We start from the raw sequence: 16,959 nt of genomic DNA, 5'->3' as shown, positions 1-16,959 counted from the left end.
TCAAGTGAAAATTCAAGTATTTAATTAACACATTAATATAAAAATCACTACACTAAGTTTGCAACATTAATAAAGACATAAAACTCATTCTTCAGACATCAGTATTACAGACTTCCATCTTTAGGACATAACTATACTAATATTTTAACTTACTTCTTTTGAAGGATTCATTGGTAATGTAAAGATAGTTTTCCAATACGACCAGACAAACATTGCAAAAAGTAGATGATACGCAATCAGGCACACAACTAAAATGAGAGAAACAAAATTATCACTTTAATATGCAAGTACATGCTAAAATCACGGTATTCACAAAAGATGTGCTTGTTCTAAAATAACCAAATAATTTAATTATTTAATTACTTACTATCCCATGATTAGAACCCTCCCATCTGTAGACAAGCCCATCTATCGGCAAAATGGCTACGGGGACCTCTCCTAAGTTGTAAAAATAAGGCAGTTATGCCTGCAACTTTAAATAATAAACAAAGTGTTAAACGAATGTTAAAACATTCAGGCTGTAAGAACTTTGCTTCACTAACAAAGAATAGCAAAAGCAGTTCCTGCGTGAGCTGTTTGCCTATTTTGCTCAGCTCGAGTCAAATCTGGTGGTCCTGTTTCAAGGACAGTAGTTTGAAACAGAGATCTTCTGAACAAAGAGAGATTTCCTCCAAGGACAGTTCAAGTTTCTTACTGATCGCATGGGACAATTGTTAACAAAAGCATTCTGAATATTTTTTTAAGGTAGTGTACATAAACACTTTGTGTGGTATTTTAGTCTTGAAGTCTTATGCAAAGCTGAAATATTAATTTTGTACACAGTGATAATGATTAATTCTGGATAATACATTAATATATAACTTACTTGTGTAAGATACAGTTGAATAAAATATGCTAATTTAATTTAAAATATAGCATGTTTGGTATTTTTAAACCTTAACAGCCATTTTAGCTTTTTAAAAGCAGCTGATATTCCTATTATAGAACCATTAAAACATTCAGTTACCTCATAAGGCACTTAAATCGGTGTGAGATGACTAGACCCAATGATATTTTTCACGAATTATCTAGGTGACTCAGGTATGGGGTCAGACTCTGAGCTGAAACAGGAGATTGTTGATATTCCTGTTATCTTGGAGCCATAAGAACCTGGCACAGTGACTGCCATTTCAGGGTTAAGTTCTCTGCCAAGCGTCTGAGAGAATTCAGTCTGGGGACTGAGAGAATTCAGTCTGCGGACTGAGAGAATGAGACGCCTTTAACCCATCCTGACTCCAACATTCTCCAAGTATGACTTACTCCAACCAAATCAAAATGAATGCTATTTGGTTTTGCCAACGATTTTTAAAATTTTAGACTGAAGGCAGTGATATATCTTACCTTGTTCTCCAATATTTTCCATGGACACTATAGAAATAAATAGAGAAAAGAGACAGGCAATAGGTTATAAGAAGCTTATGGCAAACAGAGGGTTTGACGGAGACAGAAGACGCTTGAGTAGGTTAATAATGTGGCTCCGTTTCAAACCAACGTTCTTTAAATATTTGTTCAACGTTGTTTCGAGGAGGGATGAGCACTACGGGGGACAGGTGGGGAGGGAAGGCGGGTGGCCGCCCTCCACCAGGCCCCCGCTGGCGCTCCAGCCCTGGCTGCCACGCAGAAAACTCACCCCGCCAAGCGTGGCCCTGGCGGGTCTCACTCCTTTATCGATAGGTTTCTCGGGCTTCCTTCCAACTACAGAGTTCGGATGAAAGCTCTCCAGCTCATCACACTGCCAGTGACACTGATTGCTCTTTATAAGTTGGCAACCACCGAGTTAGCTTTCCAGAAGGAAAAAAATGTTGTGTCCACGGCATACACTTCTCTTGCCGTATTTCTGAAAGGATGAATTCTTACGCCCAATGACTAACTGCTTCCTACTGTACAACAAGGGGCCCAGACCACGTGCCCAAGAAACTGCCATCCCTGAAGGGCTGCTGTAAATATCGCAAGGTGGCAGGTAGATTGAGGACAGGGACCACAGAGCTCAAACAAGCTGGGATAAAAAGCCCCACTCCGGCAGTTTTCTTGCCTTCTGTTTGTCTACTTGTTTTGTTTCCCATGTGGTGGTCATCCTCCATTTGTACTAAAGTCTTCAGGAAGCTCTGGCCTATCTCAGTTGTAGCAAGGGAAGATTTGACTTTATTTACGTAGTTTTGTTCCTCCTTGGCTATTTAAAGGGGTACAGTATTCTGGGCCTTTGTCTTGGAGTATATTTTCATTGCCTTAAGAAGCACTGAAATCAGAGGGTAATGTTGTGAGAGATTTTTAAGATTACCTGATCCAATCAACCTCCTTCACAGGAGAGCTACCGTTTAGCCATTTCTAGAGTGAGCAGGAGACACCGTTTTGGAGAGCAACCCACTCCCTTCCTGGATTGCTCTTAAGAATGACTGTACGATCAGAAGGTGCCGAAATGAGCCTCTTGTGGCTTCTACCTATGGAATCTAGGCTTCCAATCTGTAGCAATAAACAGAAAATCTAAATGGCAGACCTTCATGTGTTCTCTTTTAACCTAAAAAATAGATGATTTCGGGCTTCCCTGGTGGCGCAGTGGTTGAGAGTCCACCTGCCGATGCAGGGGACGCGGGTTTGTGCCCCGGTCTGGGAAGATCCCACGTGCCGCGGAGCGGCTGGGCCCGTGAGCCATGGCCGCTGGCCTGCGCATCCGGAGGCTGTGCTCCACAACGGGAGAGGGCACAGCAGTGAGAGGCCCGCGTACCGAAAAAAAGATGATTTCCGGATTTGTCACCAACCTTGATGCGGCTCCTTTAAACATTTCCTGGTGTCTCAATTTCCTTTTACCTTTCTGATCCTCATGATGGGACAGGCAGACCCAGGTGATCTTTGACTTAAAAATGGCCTGTTCCACAAGTGTGCTTGTCCACCAGAGGCGAGAGTCATAGTGCACTTTCTCATAGAATACGTGAAGACGTTAATGTGAGGCCAGAGGAAGGACCAACCTGGCTTTTCTGTCTGACCTCCACCTCTCCCTTCATGCATTTCTCTCCAGGCTCTGACTTCCCTGTCTTCAAAGTGCTCCAAAACTGACTACAGCTCTTCCTTGGATCAACATTTCTCCTCCTTCAGCTAATCTAATGAAATGCAAAAGCACTTTTAATTCATTTGTGCATTTATATAGGAATGACCCTTAATGACCATTTCAGAGGTGCTGGTGTTTTAAAGAAAATGTATTTGCTAACCCATGACTCTAACTGTCAGAACTGAAACAGTAAAACAAAATGACATTAAAAAAAGAAAAAGTACGGTTAGTATGAGGTGAGAAGTTTTTTGCCCTGGACCATTATTATATTGACGGGATATGCATTCAAAGACATCCTTTAAAAAGCTATTTCTGCCCCTCACAGTTTGTTTTTCTCTTAATGTACTTCAAAATTCACAGATCTTCTTCTTTTTTCTTCATTTAAACAAGTTACTCATGGATGCATGCTTATGGTAAATAATTCTGATAACATTTATAGAGTTAAATGTGAAGGTCCAAAAAGGCTGTATCAATTACACTCCCCCAAATTGTGAACCTATCCAATTTCCTATGAATGTAAAATGTCTTTAATTTTTGTCAACATTTTAGGCCAAAATAAAAATTCACTGTTTTAGTATTCATTTCCCTGATTACTAGTGAACTTTAAAAAATTTTTATTAAAAAGTAAAATGATTGGCTTTTCCGATCTCTTCTGATTAAATTACCACTTTCCCATTGGCCTACTTCTCTTTTACTTATTGAGAGCCTTTTATGTAGTACTCTGGGAAGTAATCCCATATTTGTTACATATGTTCCAAATAAAGTTGTGTATAACTACTTTCAAATGACTTAATAGGTTAGGGGCTTCCTTGGCGGTCCAGTGGTTAAGATTCCACACTTCCAACGCAGGGGGCGCAGGTTCGATCACTGGTTGGGGAACTAAGATCCCACATGCGGCATGCCGCAGCAAAAAAAAAGACAATAAATACTAGCAAAATCTTACGGTTTATCCCTGATTAAACAGCAGTATCAAAACTTTCAAACTGACCTATTTCACTAACAGATATATGGACTATACTTGGTTTTGCTTTATGAGCTTGAGGAAATTAATGTTCTTTCAACCATGTTTACCTGTTTAGTGGGTCAATGGTTCACCTTGTAATTTTCAATTTAGGGGAAGAGTTGTCAATTTCAACATTTCCTTTCTCAGACAAAACCACATAGAATACAATGTTATTTTCTATTTTGTTCACAAATGACTGTTGAAGAAAAGGTTATAATTTAGCCACATATGTTATATGTATATAAAGATAATATATGGGAAATACAGACTCATTTTTGGAAAAAATAGATGGTAAGTCAAAAATAGATGGTAAGTCAAATGTAATTTGACTACTTACATCAACATGAGAATTAAATAGCAATACTGATCATATTTATGACAGATCTTCCCAAGATCTACTGGGTTTTAATGTGAATTTTGAGTTTTATTCAGTATTATTTAATTTTATTACTTCACAGAATTTCAGTTTGGTCTATTTAAAAATTATGCTGATACTTATTCTCCAACTACACACACATAGAAATTTCAAATCTTTTATAACCATCTTTAACATATTTTGTAAAAATGACTTTTGACGTAATTTAATATAGTTATTTCTATTTTTATTAAAAGAAAATGGAGGCAGATGAGCTTTACTCCAAGTCACAATGAGTAGCACATTAGTTAATTCTATCTGAGAAATTCTTTTATTTTCAATTTTAAAGTTTTACGCATGTGACAAAAATATTATGATTTGGGCTCTGCTGGATCTTATTAAAATTAGTTCCTTATTAAAGTACAATAACTGGCATAGAGCATCTGCCCCATAAATGTTTACTGAATAAAGACAGAAACGGCGCAGTGGTTAAGAATCTGCCTACCAGTGCAGAGGACGCGGGTTCGAGCCCTGGTCCAGGAAGATCCCACATGCTGCAGAGCAACTAAGCCTGTGCGCCACAACTACTGAGCCTGCGCTCTAGAGCCCGTGAGCCACAACTACTGAAGCTCGCGCGTAGAGCCCGTGCCACTGCAATGAGAAGCCTGTGCACCACAACGAAGAGTAGCCCGCGCACCACAACGAAGAGTAGCCCCTGCTCTCTGCAACTAGAGAAAAGTCCACGCGTAGCAAAGAAGACCCAGTGCAGCCAAAAATAAATAAAACAAATAAATTTACTTAAAAAAAAAGACAAACAGAAGAAAATACCATTAATTTGAATCATAAAAGTGGAATCCCAAAGCACACCTATGAGAAATGTTAATTCTTTCTTCTGTTGACTTGAAAATTTCAAGAACAAAGTTATTTCTTTTACCTGTCATCTTAGCACACTGTAGAAACTCAACTAGTAATTTGCAAAACCAAGAGTAATCTTATCTGTACTGCCTGCTAGCATACATCCCCAGAAGTGAAGACAATACCTCATTACACAAAGGAGACAGCGACAACCAAGTGGTTCATGATCCTCTAAAAATTAAAATCTTGAAGAAGACACTGGCTTCAACTTGGCTTCAAGCAACTTTAAAAGAAGACAGAAAGGTTTTATACGTTTATAGGGTTTCTCCCTCCTAATTTTGGCTCTTCCTTAGTATTTTACTTTTTAATAGTTCAGTTTGTCAAAGTGAAGAAGAATCTTACTAAGCACAACCAAACTAAAGAGCAAAGGCTCTGGATAAAGACCGGCAAAGCTCCATCCTATTTCTGCCACTTGCTGGTTTACACAGTGATTCTACATATTCCATCATGAAGTGAGGGTAGTAATAACAACAGCAATATCATCACAGCTGTTGTGGAATTAAAAGAGGTAATACATGTACTGTACCTAACATAGTACCTGGCACACAGAAAGCCCCCCAAATATACAAGCAATTATAATACATGATATTTAATTTTGCAAACACTAACTGTAATAGATAACATATAGGAAAGGGGACTACAAGTTACAAAGAGACAAGTAGTATTTGTACAGACCTCTGAAAGACATCAATGCAAAATTCTGACTAAAAATAGACTTTACAAAGTGAAAAATAAAAGGTGAAAAATAACTTAGATCTCCATATCTTGCCTTTTTATATAGATGTGTCATTCCAGAAACGTGATAAATAAAAATGGTGGTACTCATCCTTACACAGGGTAATGATGAGACATAAAGACTTCATTCCTGATGTGGCAGTCAGTCCATGTGAGAACTTCACTAAAAGTGAGAAGATCTATTTTGGATGTGACACAATCTGTTCAACTTAATGAATAAGAACAATGACTTTTTTTTTTTAAAGGCCTAAATCTTATATTCATTCCAAAAAAGTTAGATGCAATTTACTCTTGAGAATAAGAGCACTGCTGTTGTTACACTAAAATATTTACCCTTCATACATATGGTGACCATCTAAATACATACAAGAGTAACACCATGGGTCAAGATTCTAATTTTCATTTCAAAAACTTAACTGCCTAATTTTATCTTGGATCAGCCTAATTTCTTTCCAGTTCCATAGCCTACAATGATAATATGCTGCTTTAGAGATCTCTAACTTTCAATCTACCTGCAGGACTTAACATTCCTCCCAGATTAAGTGCAGTACAACTAGGCAACAAGAACTCTGCCTTGTTGAAAGATCCTGAAGAACTGAAGTACCTTCTTGGCACTGGTGGTCTATTGGAAGAGAGAAAGTGGGAATGATAAATTATTACCAGTGTTTGCAAGAATGTTCCTTTTGCCAAGAGGAAAATGAAGGCCTTTAAGAATTACATCTTGGGGGGGCTTCCCTGGTGGCGCAGTGGTTGAGAGTCCGCCTGCCGATGCAGAAGACGCGGGTTCATGCCCCGGTCTGGGAGGATCCCACATGCCGCGGAGCAGCTGGGCCCGTGAGCCATGGCCGCTGGGCCTGCGTGTCCGGAGCCTGTGCTCCGCGGCGGGAGAGGCCACAGCGGTGAGAGGCCCGCGTACCAGGAAAAAAAAAAAGAATTACATCTTGGAATCTGGCACTGTCAATATAACTGCAAGACTGGTAGGTCGGGGGGCCAGTTGTGTTTTCTGGCCACCCTTTCTGCTAACCCTCCTCCTCCCTCATTAGTCATTTTTCTAAGAAACAAAGTGGGGCATTAGAGAAAAGGCTGACTGGTCAGCCATCAGTTTAGAATTGATGCATGATACTTTTGTTGTAGTATTGATCTTTAAGAAACTCTTGTGTAAAAATAAAACAGGTAAAACCAAAGTTGAAGAGTCAGACTGTCAGCCAAAGTAGAAACCCCTAATATACAAAAGGGTGAAAAACTGCTTCTTATTCCAAACCTGACTTGAGTAAACATCCTTAAAAATGCATACAAAAAAAATTAAAGGCATACCTCACTTATCTCTTCCACATGAATTATCAAGCAGTCATTTAATCCAGGGGTCAGTAAACTACAGTCCTCAATCCAAATATAGCCAGCCACCTGCTTCAGTAAATAAAGTTTTTTGGAGCAGAGACACATGCACTCATTTACATGGCTATTTCTGTGCTACAATGGAGAGTTGGGTAGTTGTGACAGGAAGAGTATGGCCTGCAGAGCCAAGAAAATTTACCATCTGGCCTTCTTATAGAGAATGCTTTTCAACCCCTGTATAAATATAGTTCTCCAGAGAAACAGAACCAATAGGGTGTGTGTGTGTGTGTGTGTGTGTGTGTGTAGAGAGAGAGAGAGAGGGAGGCCGGAGGAGGGAGGAGGGAAGGAGAGAGAGAGGGTAGAGCATGAATGAATATGAATTTTAAGGGCTGGCTCACAGGGTTATGGGGGCTGACAAGTCCAAACGCTACAGAGCAGGCTGGCAAGCTGGAGAGCCAGGGACGGGTTAATGCTGCAGTCTTGGGTCTGAAGGCAGACTAGAGGCAGAGATGCTTCCTCCTCAGGAGACCTCAGTCTTTGCTCTTAAGGCCTTCAACTGATTGGATGAGGCCCACCTACATTATGAAAAGTAAGCTGCTTTACTCACAGTCCACTGATTTAAAAGTTAATCACATCTAAAAGAATGCCTTCACAGCAACAGCTAGACTGGTGTTTAACCAAACAACTGGCCACCACAGCCTAGCCTAGTTGACACATAAAATTAATCATCATTGGGGCTTCCCTGGTGGTGCAGTGGTTGAGAGTCCACCTGCTGATGCAGGGGACACAAGTTCGTGCCCCGGTCCGGGAAGATCCCACATGCCGCGGAGCGGATGGGCCCGTGAGCCATGGCCGCTGAGCCTGCGCATCCGGAGCCTGTGCTCTGCAACGGGAGAGGCCACAACAGTGAGAGGCCCACGTATCGCAAAATAAAATAAAATAAAATAAAAAAATTAATCATCACACCTTGCATCTAGAATCTAATTTTATTCTAGAAACAGTTTACTAAGAAGACATGTGTTGATCTTCTGTGTAAGTTCTGAAGCCAAGTTCATTATTTACTGTAAATTAATAAATTGGAATTATAGCCAGCAAAGTAACTACATAAACTAACTTTATGTACCTGCTAGAGGGAAAACAATAATGAAATCCTTTGTCATACTCTAAAAGCTTGACTGCAAATAATCCTATTCAAATTAACTTTATATATACACCCGTATGATTCCCTAAGGATGCTATCCAACTCTATTTTCTAAAGAGCTCTAAAAATATTAGAGCCGATTTAGTCTAGATTGATTTAAATTCAATCTTGATTAAAAGCAAAGGTTCACCTCAAAGATCCTTCCAGTCCTATATTTTACCAACTGATTTTTTAAAATTTTGCTTTGGTGATTATACAATTGAGAGTTTGCTGTCAAAAATGTTATCTATTGATAAGTACCAGGCTACCACTGTTAGTCAGTAACTTGAATCTAGTTCAACTTTCAGTCCTAAGTACATCCAAAATCCAAAACTTCAGATACTAAAACAAGCCTTCATAGTAGGTAAAAAAAAAAGTACTTTCCCCCTTAAATTAGCAAAGAACAGTTACATAATTTTTTCCAGAACAATCTGGTTTTGGGGTGTTTTCATCACAAATGTATACTGCTGTGAGTTTTTATTTCTTTTCTTAATCTGAATTGTCTTCCTCTTGCCTTCAAATTCAAACTCTGTTTTGGAAGAATAATTTACTTTTATTGCATAAACACAGTACCTTCTCTGTATAAATCCCCTAGGGCAGTCTGACACAGATATACCTTAGCCCCATATATTCAGTCTGATAATGAAGAACACCAAAAGTAAAGAATTGGTTCTAATGAATGAATCTGAAGGGTAACTTTATAGCCAAGCTCTATTTTTTTCTACTTATCTTTAACTCATTTATTGAAAAACAGTCACTGACTCTACCATAGTTACACCACTGAGGACAAAATGGTAAATGAGACTCCATCCCTCTGCTCAAAAAGCTTAGAGTTCATGGGGCCATTTTACATAGAAGTTGAAACTAACAGAAAAAACAAGGACATTAAAACAGTAAAACACTTTTAGTCAAGATACAGAAGCCCCTCAGATTCAGAAAATTAAGATGAAAATAGGAATAGTGCTACAAATATACTTTAATATCTCCTGTCCTAACATCTCTCCTTTGACCTCAAGTCTCTAGCTGCCACCCCATTTTTCTGGCCCTTTCACAGGAAAACTTATTTTAACAATCATCCAAACGCACTGCCTCTACCCCCTAATTTCTTTTTTTTAATTAATTAAATTATTTGTTTATTTATTTATTTTTGGCTGCGTTGGGTCTTCGTTGATGCACGCGGGCTTCCTCTAGTTGCGGCGAGCGGGGGCTACTCTTCGTTGCGGTGCGCAGGCTTCTCATGGCGGTGGCTTCTCTTGTTGCGGAGCACGGGCTCCAGGCGCGTGGGCTTCAGTAGCTGTGGCTCATGGGCTCAGTAGTTGTGGCTCGCGGGCTCTAGAGCGTAGGCTCAGTAGTTGTGGTGCAGGGGCTTAGTTGCTCGGCAGCATGTGGGATCTTCCCGGACCAGGGCTCGAACCCATGTCCCCTGCATTGGCAGGTGTATTCTTAACCACTGCACCACCAGGGAAGTCCCTACCCCCTAATTTCTTGTTACTTCCTCGACCACCCCCAACATTCCACTGCTATCAGTCCTGCAACATTACTTTCTGCACCCCCAACATTCCACTGCTATCAGTCCTGTCAAGGTCATCAATACCCTCCCTAATTCTTGGTACTCAAGTTACTCTAACAGAATTAATTACTCTCTCTTTGAAATGCTTTGTTGAACTGACAGTGAATTCTTTGGTGAAACTGACCAGTGAAAACCCCTTGAAGCAGAATCCTTTGTCCTTTCAGCTACTTTCCAAGAAGCACTAGTTTACTTTTAATGTATTAGAGATCAAAACTGGGGCAGTAGAGTACATCAAATCATTCCCATGAATACTGGTGACACCGCTGCTAGACCATTTTAGTAAGAGAAGCCACCGCAATGAGAAGCCCGCACACCGCAACGAAGAGTAGCCCCCCACTTGCTGCAACTAGAGAAAGCCCGCGTGCAGCAACGAAGACCCAATGCAGCCAAAAATAAATAAATAAATATTTTAAATAAATAAAAAGAAAAACTTGGGGCAAAAGTCATTCTACAAATAGAATCGGTGGGTTTGTAGGAACTGTTTTGTCAAGGACAGGAAAGCAGTTTCAGAACAGAAACAAAGAATAAGGGTAAGGCTTCACATTATCTGGACCCGAAAACACATGGTTTCCAATGTGGGTTCTCACGGTTACATAAAAGCCAGACGTCACAATCCCAACCACAAACACAGGCCATGCGGTCTACGTTCCTTGTCAGATCCCCATACGGCTCCTTAAATACTCATTTTGGGATAAGAAAACCATGGTCTCTTTTAAAATGTCAATTGATGTCATCTCACTAAAAACCCTTCCGTGGCTTTGCACTGAATTTACACTAAAAGTCCAATCTCCTTACTCAGGCCTCAGTGCGCCAACACACTCTGGGTCCTACCCACCTCTCCAAGATCACTTCTCATTCCTCATCCTCTTGCTCACTAAGCTGCAAACAGGCTGACCTTCCAGAACACACTAAACTTTAGTGTCTTTACCCTCTTCACCTGCTGCCACTCCTGGCTCACGCCTGATCGTCCTTCAGCTTGCAAGTGACAGGTCAGTTTCTCATAGAGGTCCTCCTGTCCAGTACCCGGCTACAATCCTTACCACCACACACTGTTTCTTTCTTAGCATTTAGCACAGTCTGTACTTGTTTTTATTTGTTTCTTTTCTATGTCCTTCACTGAGGTTTGCATCCTGGCTCTGTCCAGTTTGACGTTTTATCTCTGCCAAATTACTTATTCTCTCCTCAGTTTTATCTCAATATTTTATCTCATTGGGTTGTTTTGAGAATAAACTAGGTAATGTAAGTAAAAACACCTCGAATAGAAGTTGGCATATATGAGGAGCTCAATAAATGTTAGTTGAATATGGAGCATAAATAAATCACGAAACAGTGAAACCTTAAGAGTAGGAGTGTCCCCAAGGTTTAGTGTTAACAGTTTTATAAACAACCTGGAGAAAGAAGCACACCATGCATTTTTAGCTTGCTGTAGTGCTACAATTTTCTGGACAGTGAAATGCCAAGGCCTCCACCGAGGCCTGTCCAGGTCCTGATAGGGTCTGGCATGCATCAGCATCTCAATGTGAGGAGTGGAGGAAATTGTGTAATTTGGGGAGAAGTAGGATTTCCCAGGTGGTCTGATGCATCCCCCCGCCTCTATCCCAGGATTTATATCTAACAAACTATACTGATCTAAACTAGATGTTTTGTGTGCTAGAAATTATCAAACAACCATGGAAAAATGGTCAGGGAGACCCTCTCCAGAAGAATGGCACAATGCAACATCAAAGAAAAAAAATGAATGGCAGTAAACCAGTCAATATAAACCAAGACACAGGAAGAAGAGGAACCTTAAGAACAGGTTATGATGTCCATTGACAGAGGAATGGATAAAGAAGATGTGGTACATATATACAATGGAATATTATGCAGTCATAAAAAAGAATGAAATAATGCCATTTGCAGCAGTATGGATGGACCTAGAGATTATCACACTAAGTGAAGTAAGTCAGACAGAGAAAGACCAGTATCATAGGATATTGCTCATGTGTGGAATCTAAAAAAACGATTCAAATGGACTTATTTACAAAACAGAGTCACAGACATAGAAAACAAATTTATGGTTACCAGGGGGGAAAGTGGGGGGAGGGATAAATTGGGAGATTGGGATTGACATATACACACTATTATATATAAAACAGATAACTGATAAGGACCTACTGTATAGCACAGGGAACTCTAGTCAATATTCTATAATGGCCTATATGGGAGAAGAATCTAAAAAAAGAATGGATATATGTATAACTGATTCACTTTGCTGTACACCTGAAACTAACACAACACTGTAAATCAACTATACTTTAATAAAAATTAAAAAAAAAAAGAACAGGTTATGATCCAAAAGGTTATGCAAGTCGTATGTTATCTGGGTGGTCAGGCCTCCAAATCAGCCATCAAAAGCCTTTCTAACGCTTAATGTACCTGAAACAATATTACAAAGCTGTGAATTAACAATATTACGAAAATCAGCTACTCTGTGTCAGGGGAGGCTTTTTGGCTGTCGGATGTTCCAAACTCACCTCCTTCCACCAGGATAGACAAGAGGTTGCCCTCATTCTCTTCCCCTACCTGCTGGGCTATGAGAGCCGACGTTCCTCCCACCCCAAGTCTTCAGTGCTGACTCCTGTATTAGTGGGTCTGGGGAAGGACCACAGACTCCGTAGCCTCTTTATCAGACAGCTATTTCCTCACAGCTCTGGAGGATACAAGTCTGAGATCAAGGTGTCGGCAGGACTGGTTTCTTCTGAGGCCTCTCTCTTTGGCTTGTGGATGAGCATCTTCTCCCCGTATCTTCACATAGTTTTCTCTCTGTATATCTTTAGAACCAAATTTCCTCTTCTTACAAGCACATCAGTCATACTGGATTAGGGTCCACCCTAATGACCTCATTTTAACTTAATTACCTCTTTAAAGGTCTTATCTCCAAATTCGGAAGTCCTGCAGGTTAAGACTTCAACCTATGAACTTGGGGGAAGACACAATTCAGCCCGAAACACTCTCTGAAATAAGCCTGCAGGTCGAGCAGGGTGAAGGCTAGGTCGGGGTGACAGGGCATCACTGGGCTGGTGGGGGCGGTCAGATGACAAGGGGGAAGAATAAACTAAAGAAAGGGAGTGTTTTGTTAAATGTTTACTCTATGCCAGGAATTGTGCTAATTTTTTTCAAATGTTTATCTCATTTAAACCTTACAACAATCTGTAAGGAAGGTATTATTATCGTAATTTTAAAAGTTGGGAAAACAGTCTCCCAAAAGTAAAATAACTTTCCTAGTGTCATTCAGTCATAACCTGTGGTGCTAAGATCTACATATTAGGTCTGTCTGACTCCAAAACTCTTTCAAGGATTCCACCTGCCCTCCCAGGATGTGTGACATCTGGCGCCCCCGACTGCATATCCCTTCCAGGCTTCTTTGTCCTGAGCAGCTGTTCCTTCTCTGGTTGCTCCCACACAGTGGCCCCTCTGTGTTTAACACCTGGGCCGCTACCTGTTACTTGTGATGAGGGATGTTCTGGAGATCAAGGTTTAAGACGTCCTCTTTTTGTCACCCTTCTCCACCAACCAACCTAAACATAACCTGGAAACAGGTCATTTTACAAACTCTGGGCACAAAAAAATTCAAATATTTGGTTATATTTCAGTGCCGAGAGCCTGGCTTTCCTGAGTTCTCAATTCAAGAGCTGGGGAAGGAAGAGAGCTCCAGGTTCCAAGGATAAGAGTGAGATGGTGATGCATGGAAGAAGGTTAGGAGAGGAGACTGGGACTTCCTGACCTGCCTTCTCAGTAGCAGAGGGAAAGATCATTCTTGAGGTCAGTACAGCCCAGGTACACTCCCTTACAGGAAGATCCCTCACTTGTAGAAACTGGCAATGAAGAGTGAAGGAACATACATCTGTCCCGGAAAGGGAATTTGTAATTCCTACCGCTATCAAAATCTTCCAAGTTAGAAGTTCTTCTCTCTCTCTCTCTCTCTCTCCCTTCTTTAGCAGTTTGACCACATCATTGTTCTCAATACCTAAGCTCTGCTCTGCAGAAACATTTGGTGTAAACTCTGACTTTCCCAACTGAAGGCTGGGAACACACCAAATGTTTGTACTTAATCATTAGGGATGTGTGGTCTTCTGATTCAGTAGTTTTGAAAGGGGAATGAAGATTTTGTCTCACTATTATGGCCCTGAGAAAACTCACTGCCACTTTCCTCTCGGCAAAGAGAAAGACAATCCCTGACTCACTGAGTGTACTAAGCAGTACTGTTAAACAAGGGACTATCTCAGGGCTGGTCCCTGGCTTAGTGCCCTCACTTCTAAGCTTACTCAATGGAATCCTATAATCCCTCTGTCTCAGTTAAAATAGAGGAGATTCCCAGTGCCAGCAAGTTGTACAGATTTCAAGGCAGGTGAGTTTATTTACCCTGTTAGACAGAATTGTACGGGTCCCCCCCTCTTCCACATGTGGCTACAGCTCAACTCAAGTTCCAACAATGCCTGGGTCTTTTCAACTCCAGTCCCCTTCCTTTCCAATTCCACATGCCCTTCTTTGGGTTGGCCCTGAGAGGCATGACCGACTCCTCTGAATCAGGCAGGTTGGTGTGGACAATACACCTTCAGCAAAGTTCTCCCCAATTCCCAAATAATGCTTGTCTACTATTGGGGGAAGGTCAAGCAGAGACTTTAAATCCTGAAAACATCCCCCTCATTAGTCAGAACCCAAATTTTAGAACTGGAAGGGCCTTAATGATTATTTTGCTCAGTGTTAACTACTCATCTTTCTTATATGTATGTATTTATTTATTCGTAGTAAGCAAAAATCCCACTTGTATTTTGGTTATTTCAGCACTTAAAAATACACATATAAGATCAGATGGAAACAATTTTTGTAGTGTATTTTTTAATGTCATTAGATCAATCCCTTATTACCTGGTGTACTCAGAATTATCACAGAGGACAATACTGAGAGAATTTTTTTTTCACTACCGAACATTAGCTTTCTGATTTATTAAGTAGAAAAATCAGTGCTTCTTGTGTGCTTCTCCATGGAAACAGATAACCTTCTAAAACTGTCTCCCGGGGTTAGCAGCTACATGTTGAGTACCAAATGACCAGGGCACTTACAACAGAGCACATATAACATATTTAAAAATTAAACCAATATTTCTAGGTTCATGTAAATTATCGGACACTTCTATAGTACTCCAGAGAAAGGTACAAAGCTATAATTCCAACCTTTGTGTTTACGATGCTCATCAGTATAGAATTTACAGTGTCACACTTGAAGGGATGAATTAAAAGATTTAAAACATTAGCACCAGCAGTAATTACTGCAGTCGAGCAATGAGTCGCAGTATCTATTAAAACATGCAAAGATATTAAACTATTCACTGACTCACCCTTCTGGACTGGGTATTGAAGGGTGAGTCAGTATTTTCTTTTATAACTTCACTGTCATATATTCATGAAGTAAACTTCTCACACACACAATTTTTCTTTGATCTCAGCGTGAATTACAGTATGCCTTGTTCCTCTTACTTGCAGCAAATCATACCCTTACTCTGTACTGCATTTACCAACAGCACTAGCACAGCCCGCCGGACAGTAATTGCAGTGATAGTACCTATATTCAGTTGCAGCAAAAGCAAGTTTGACATAGTTGTAAACTGGCAGGTCACAGATGAAAGACGGGCCCTACTACTGCTTAAGGCACAGTATGAGAGTACACTAGTACACAAATACCACCTAATTCTAACTAGATGTATTCATTAATGTAAACAGGAAGTTCTACACAATTGTGTACAGAACTAAGACAGTCATCAATACTTGGACTGAGTCCCTTTCTCCGCTCAGTGTGTGAGTTGCATCTCATGTTTCCTACTTGTATCTCTCCACCAATTAATGTGCTGATTTTTGATTTCTGTTCCTGAAACCACGGTCACTTACTCTAGATCTGCAGGCAAAACAAATGCCCTGATATTCATTCATGAATTGTGTTCACTGCCTGTGCTGTGTATAAGGACCTAGCTCATGATTAACACCGGGGGATACTGACGCATCCACAGACACAGGTATGTTTCCTCGACTTCTCCCCACCAGCTCATGCCACCAGCTCATGTTTACCCAGTATATGTACCATTTAAACTCATAACATGTTGCTCTTTAAAAAGATAAAATTTCTACCAGTTATCATTAGTGCTCTGGTTACCCAAAAATTGTTGTTGAATTTTAGACTACGTACAGTAGGCCAGCAGCTCTCAACATTTCTGCCTTGGCCGTACCTGACGGCCGGTGTTCTCATGAGGGACACAGTCCCTACGAATGAAGAAAGCTACTGCATGGGCAAAATGGAGTTACTCACAATTCCCTGACCACCAGCTTTCCTGCTGCACTGTGAAAGGGCAAGGTAGTTAAAAACTACTCCAGTGACATTGAATATGGACCTCACAGACACTTCCAGAGACCTTCAAGTTTAGATATGTTTACAAGGGTATATACAGGCTTCTCTGGAATCACAGTTCCATCAAAATCACCTGCTCCAAGAAAACAGCATGGCGGGCCTCAAAAATTAAACACAAAATTACCATATAATCCAACAATTCCACTTCTGGGTATATACCCAAAGAACTGAAATCAGACACTTGAACACTTGAACATTCGTATTTGCAGACGAATATTCACAGCAGCACTATACACAATAGCCAAAAGGTGGAAACAACCAAAATGTTCACCAACAAATGAACAGATAAACAAAATGTGGTATATAATACAATGGAATATTATAGATGATTAGGAATGAAATT

General features: G+C 40.4%; 1 protein-coding gene across 3 annotated transcripts in view; it reads right to left on the bottom strand.

Annotated features, from left to right (window-relative positions):
* The window catches only part of ZDHHC2 (zinc finger DHHC-type palmitoyltransferase 2), a 76,383-nt gene that overhangs the window by 46,671 nt on the left and 12,753 nt on the right, over positions 1-16,959 (bottom strand). For all 3 annotated transcript variants that reach the window (XM_060001126.1, XM_060001127.1, XM_060001128.1), the window contains exons 2-3: positions 1,381-1,407; positions 154-248 (exon numbers count right to left, since the gene is read on the bottom strand). In XM_060001126.1, the coding sequence (XP_059857109.1) occupies positions 154-248; positions 1,381-1,407 (122 nt within the window). The remainder of the gene's footprint in view (positions 1-153; positions 249-1,380; positions 1,408-16,959) is intronic.

This window comes from Delphinus delphis, chromosome 21 (assembly GCF_949987515.2).
Source record: "Delphinus delphis chromosome 21, mDelDel1.2, whole genome shotgun sequence".
Lineage (NCBI taxonomy): Eukaryota > Metazoa > Chordata > Mammalia > Artiodactyla > Delphinidae > Delphinus > Delphinus delphis.
The sequence above is the reverse complement of the archived record's forward strand: the minus strand, read 5'-3'. Positions and strand labels throughout refer to the sequence as shown.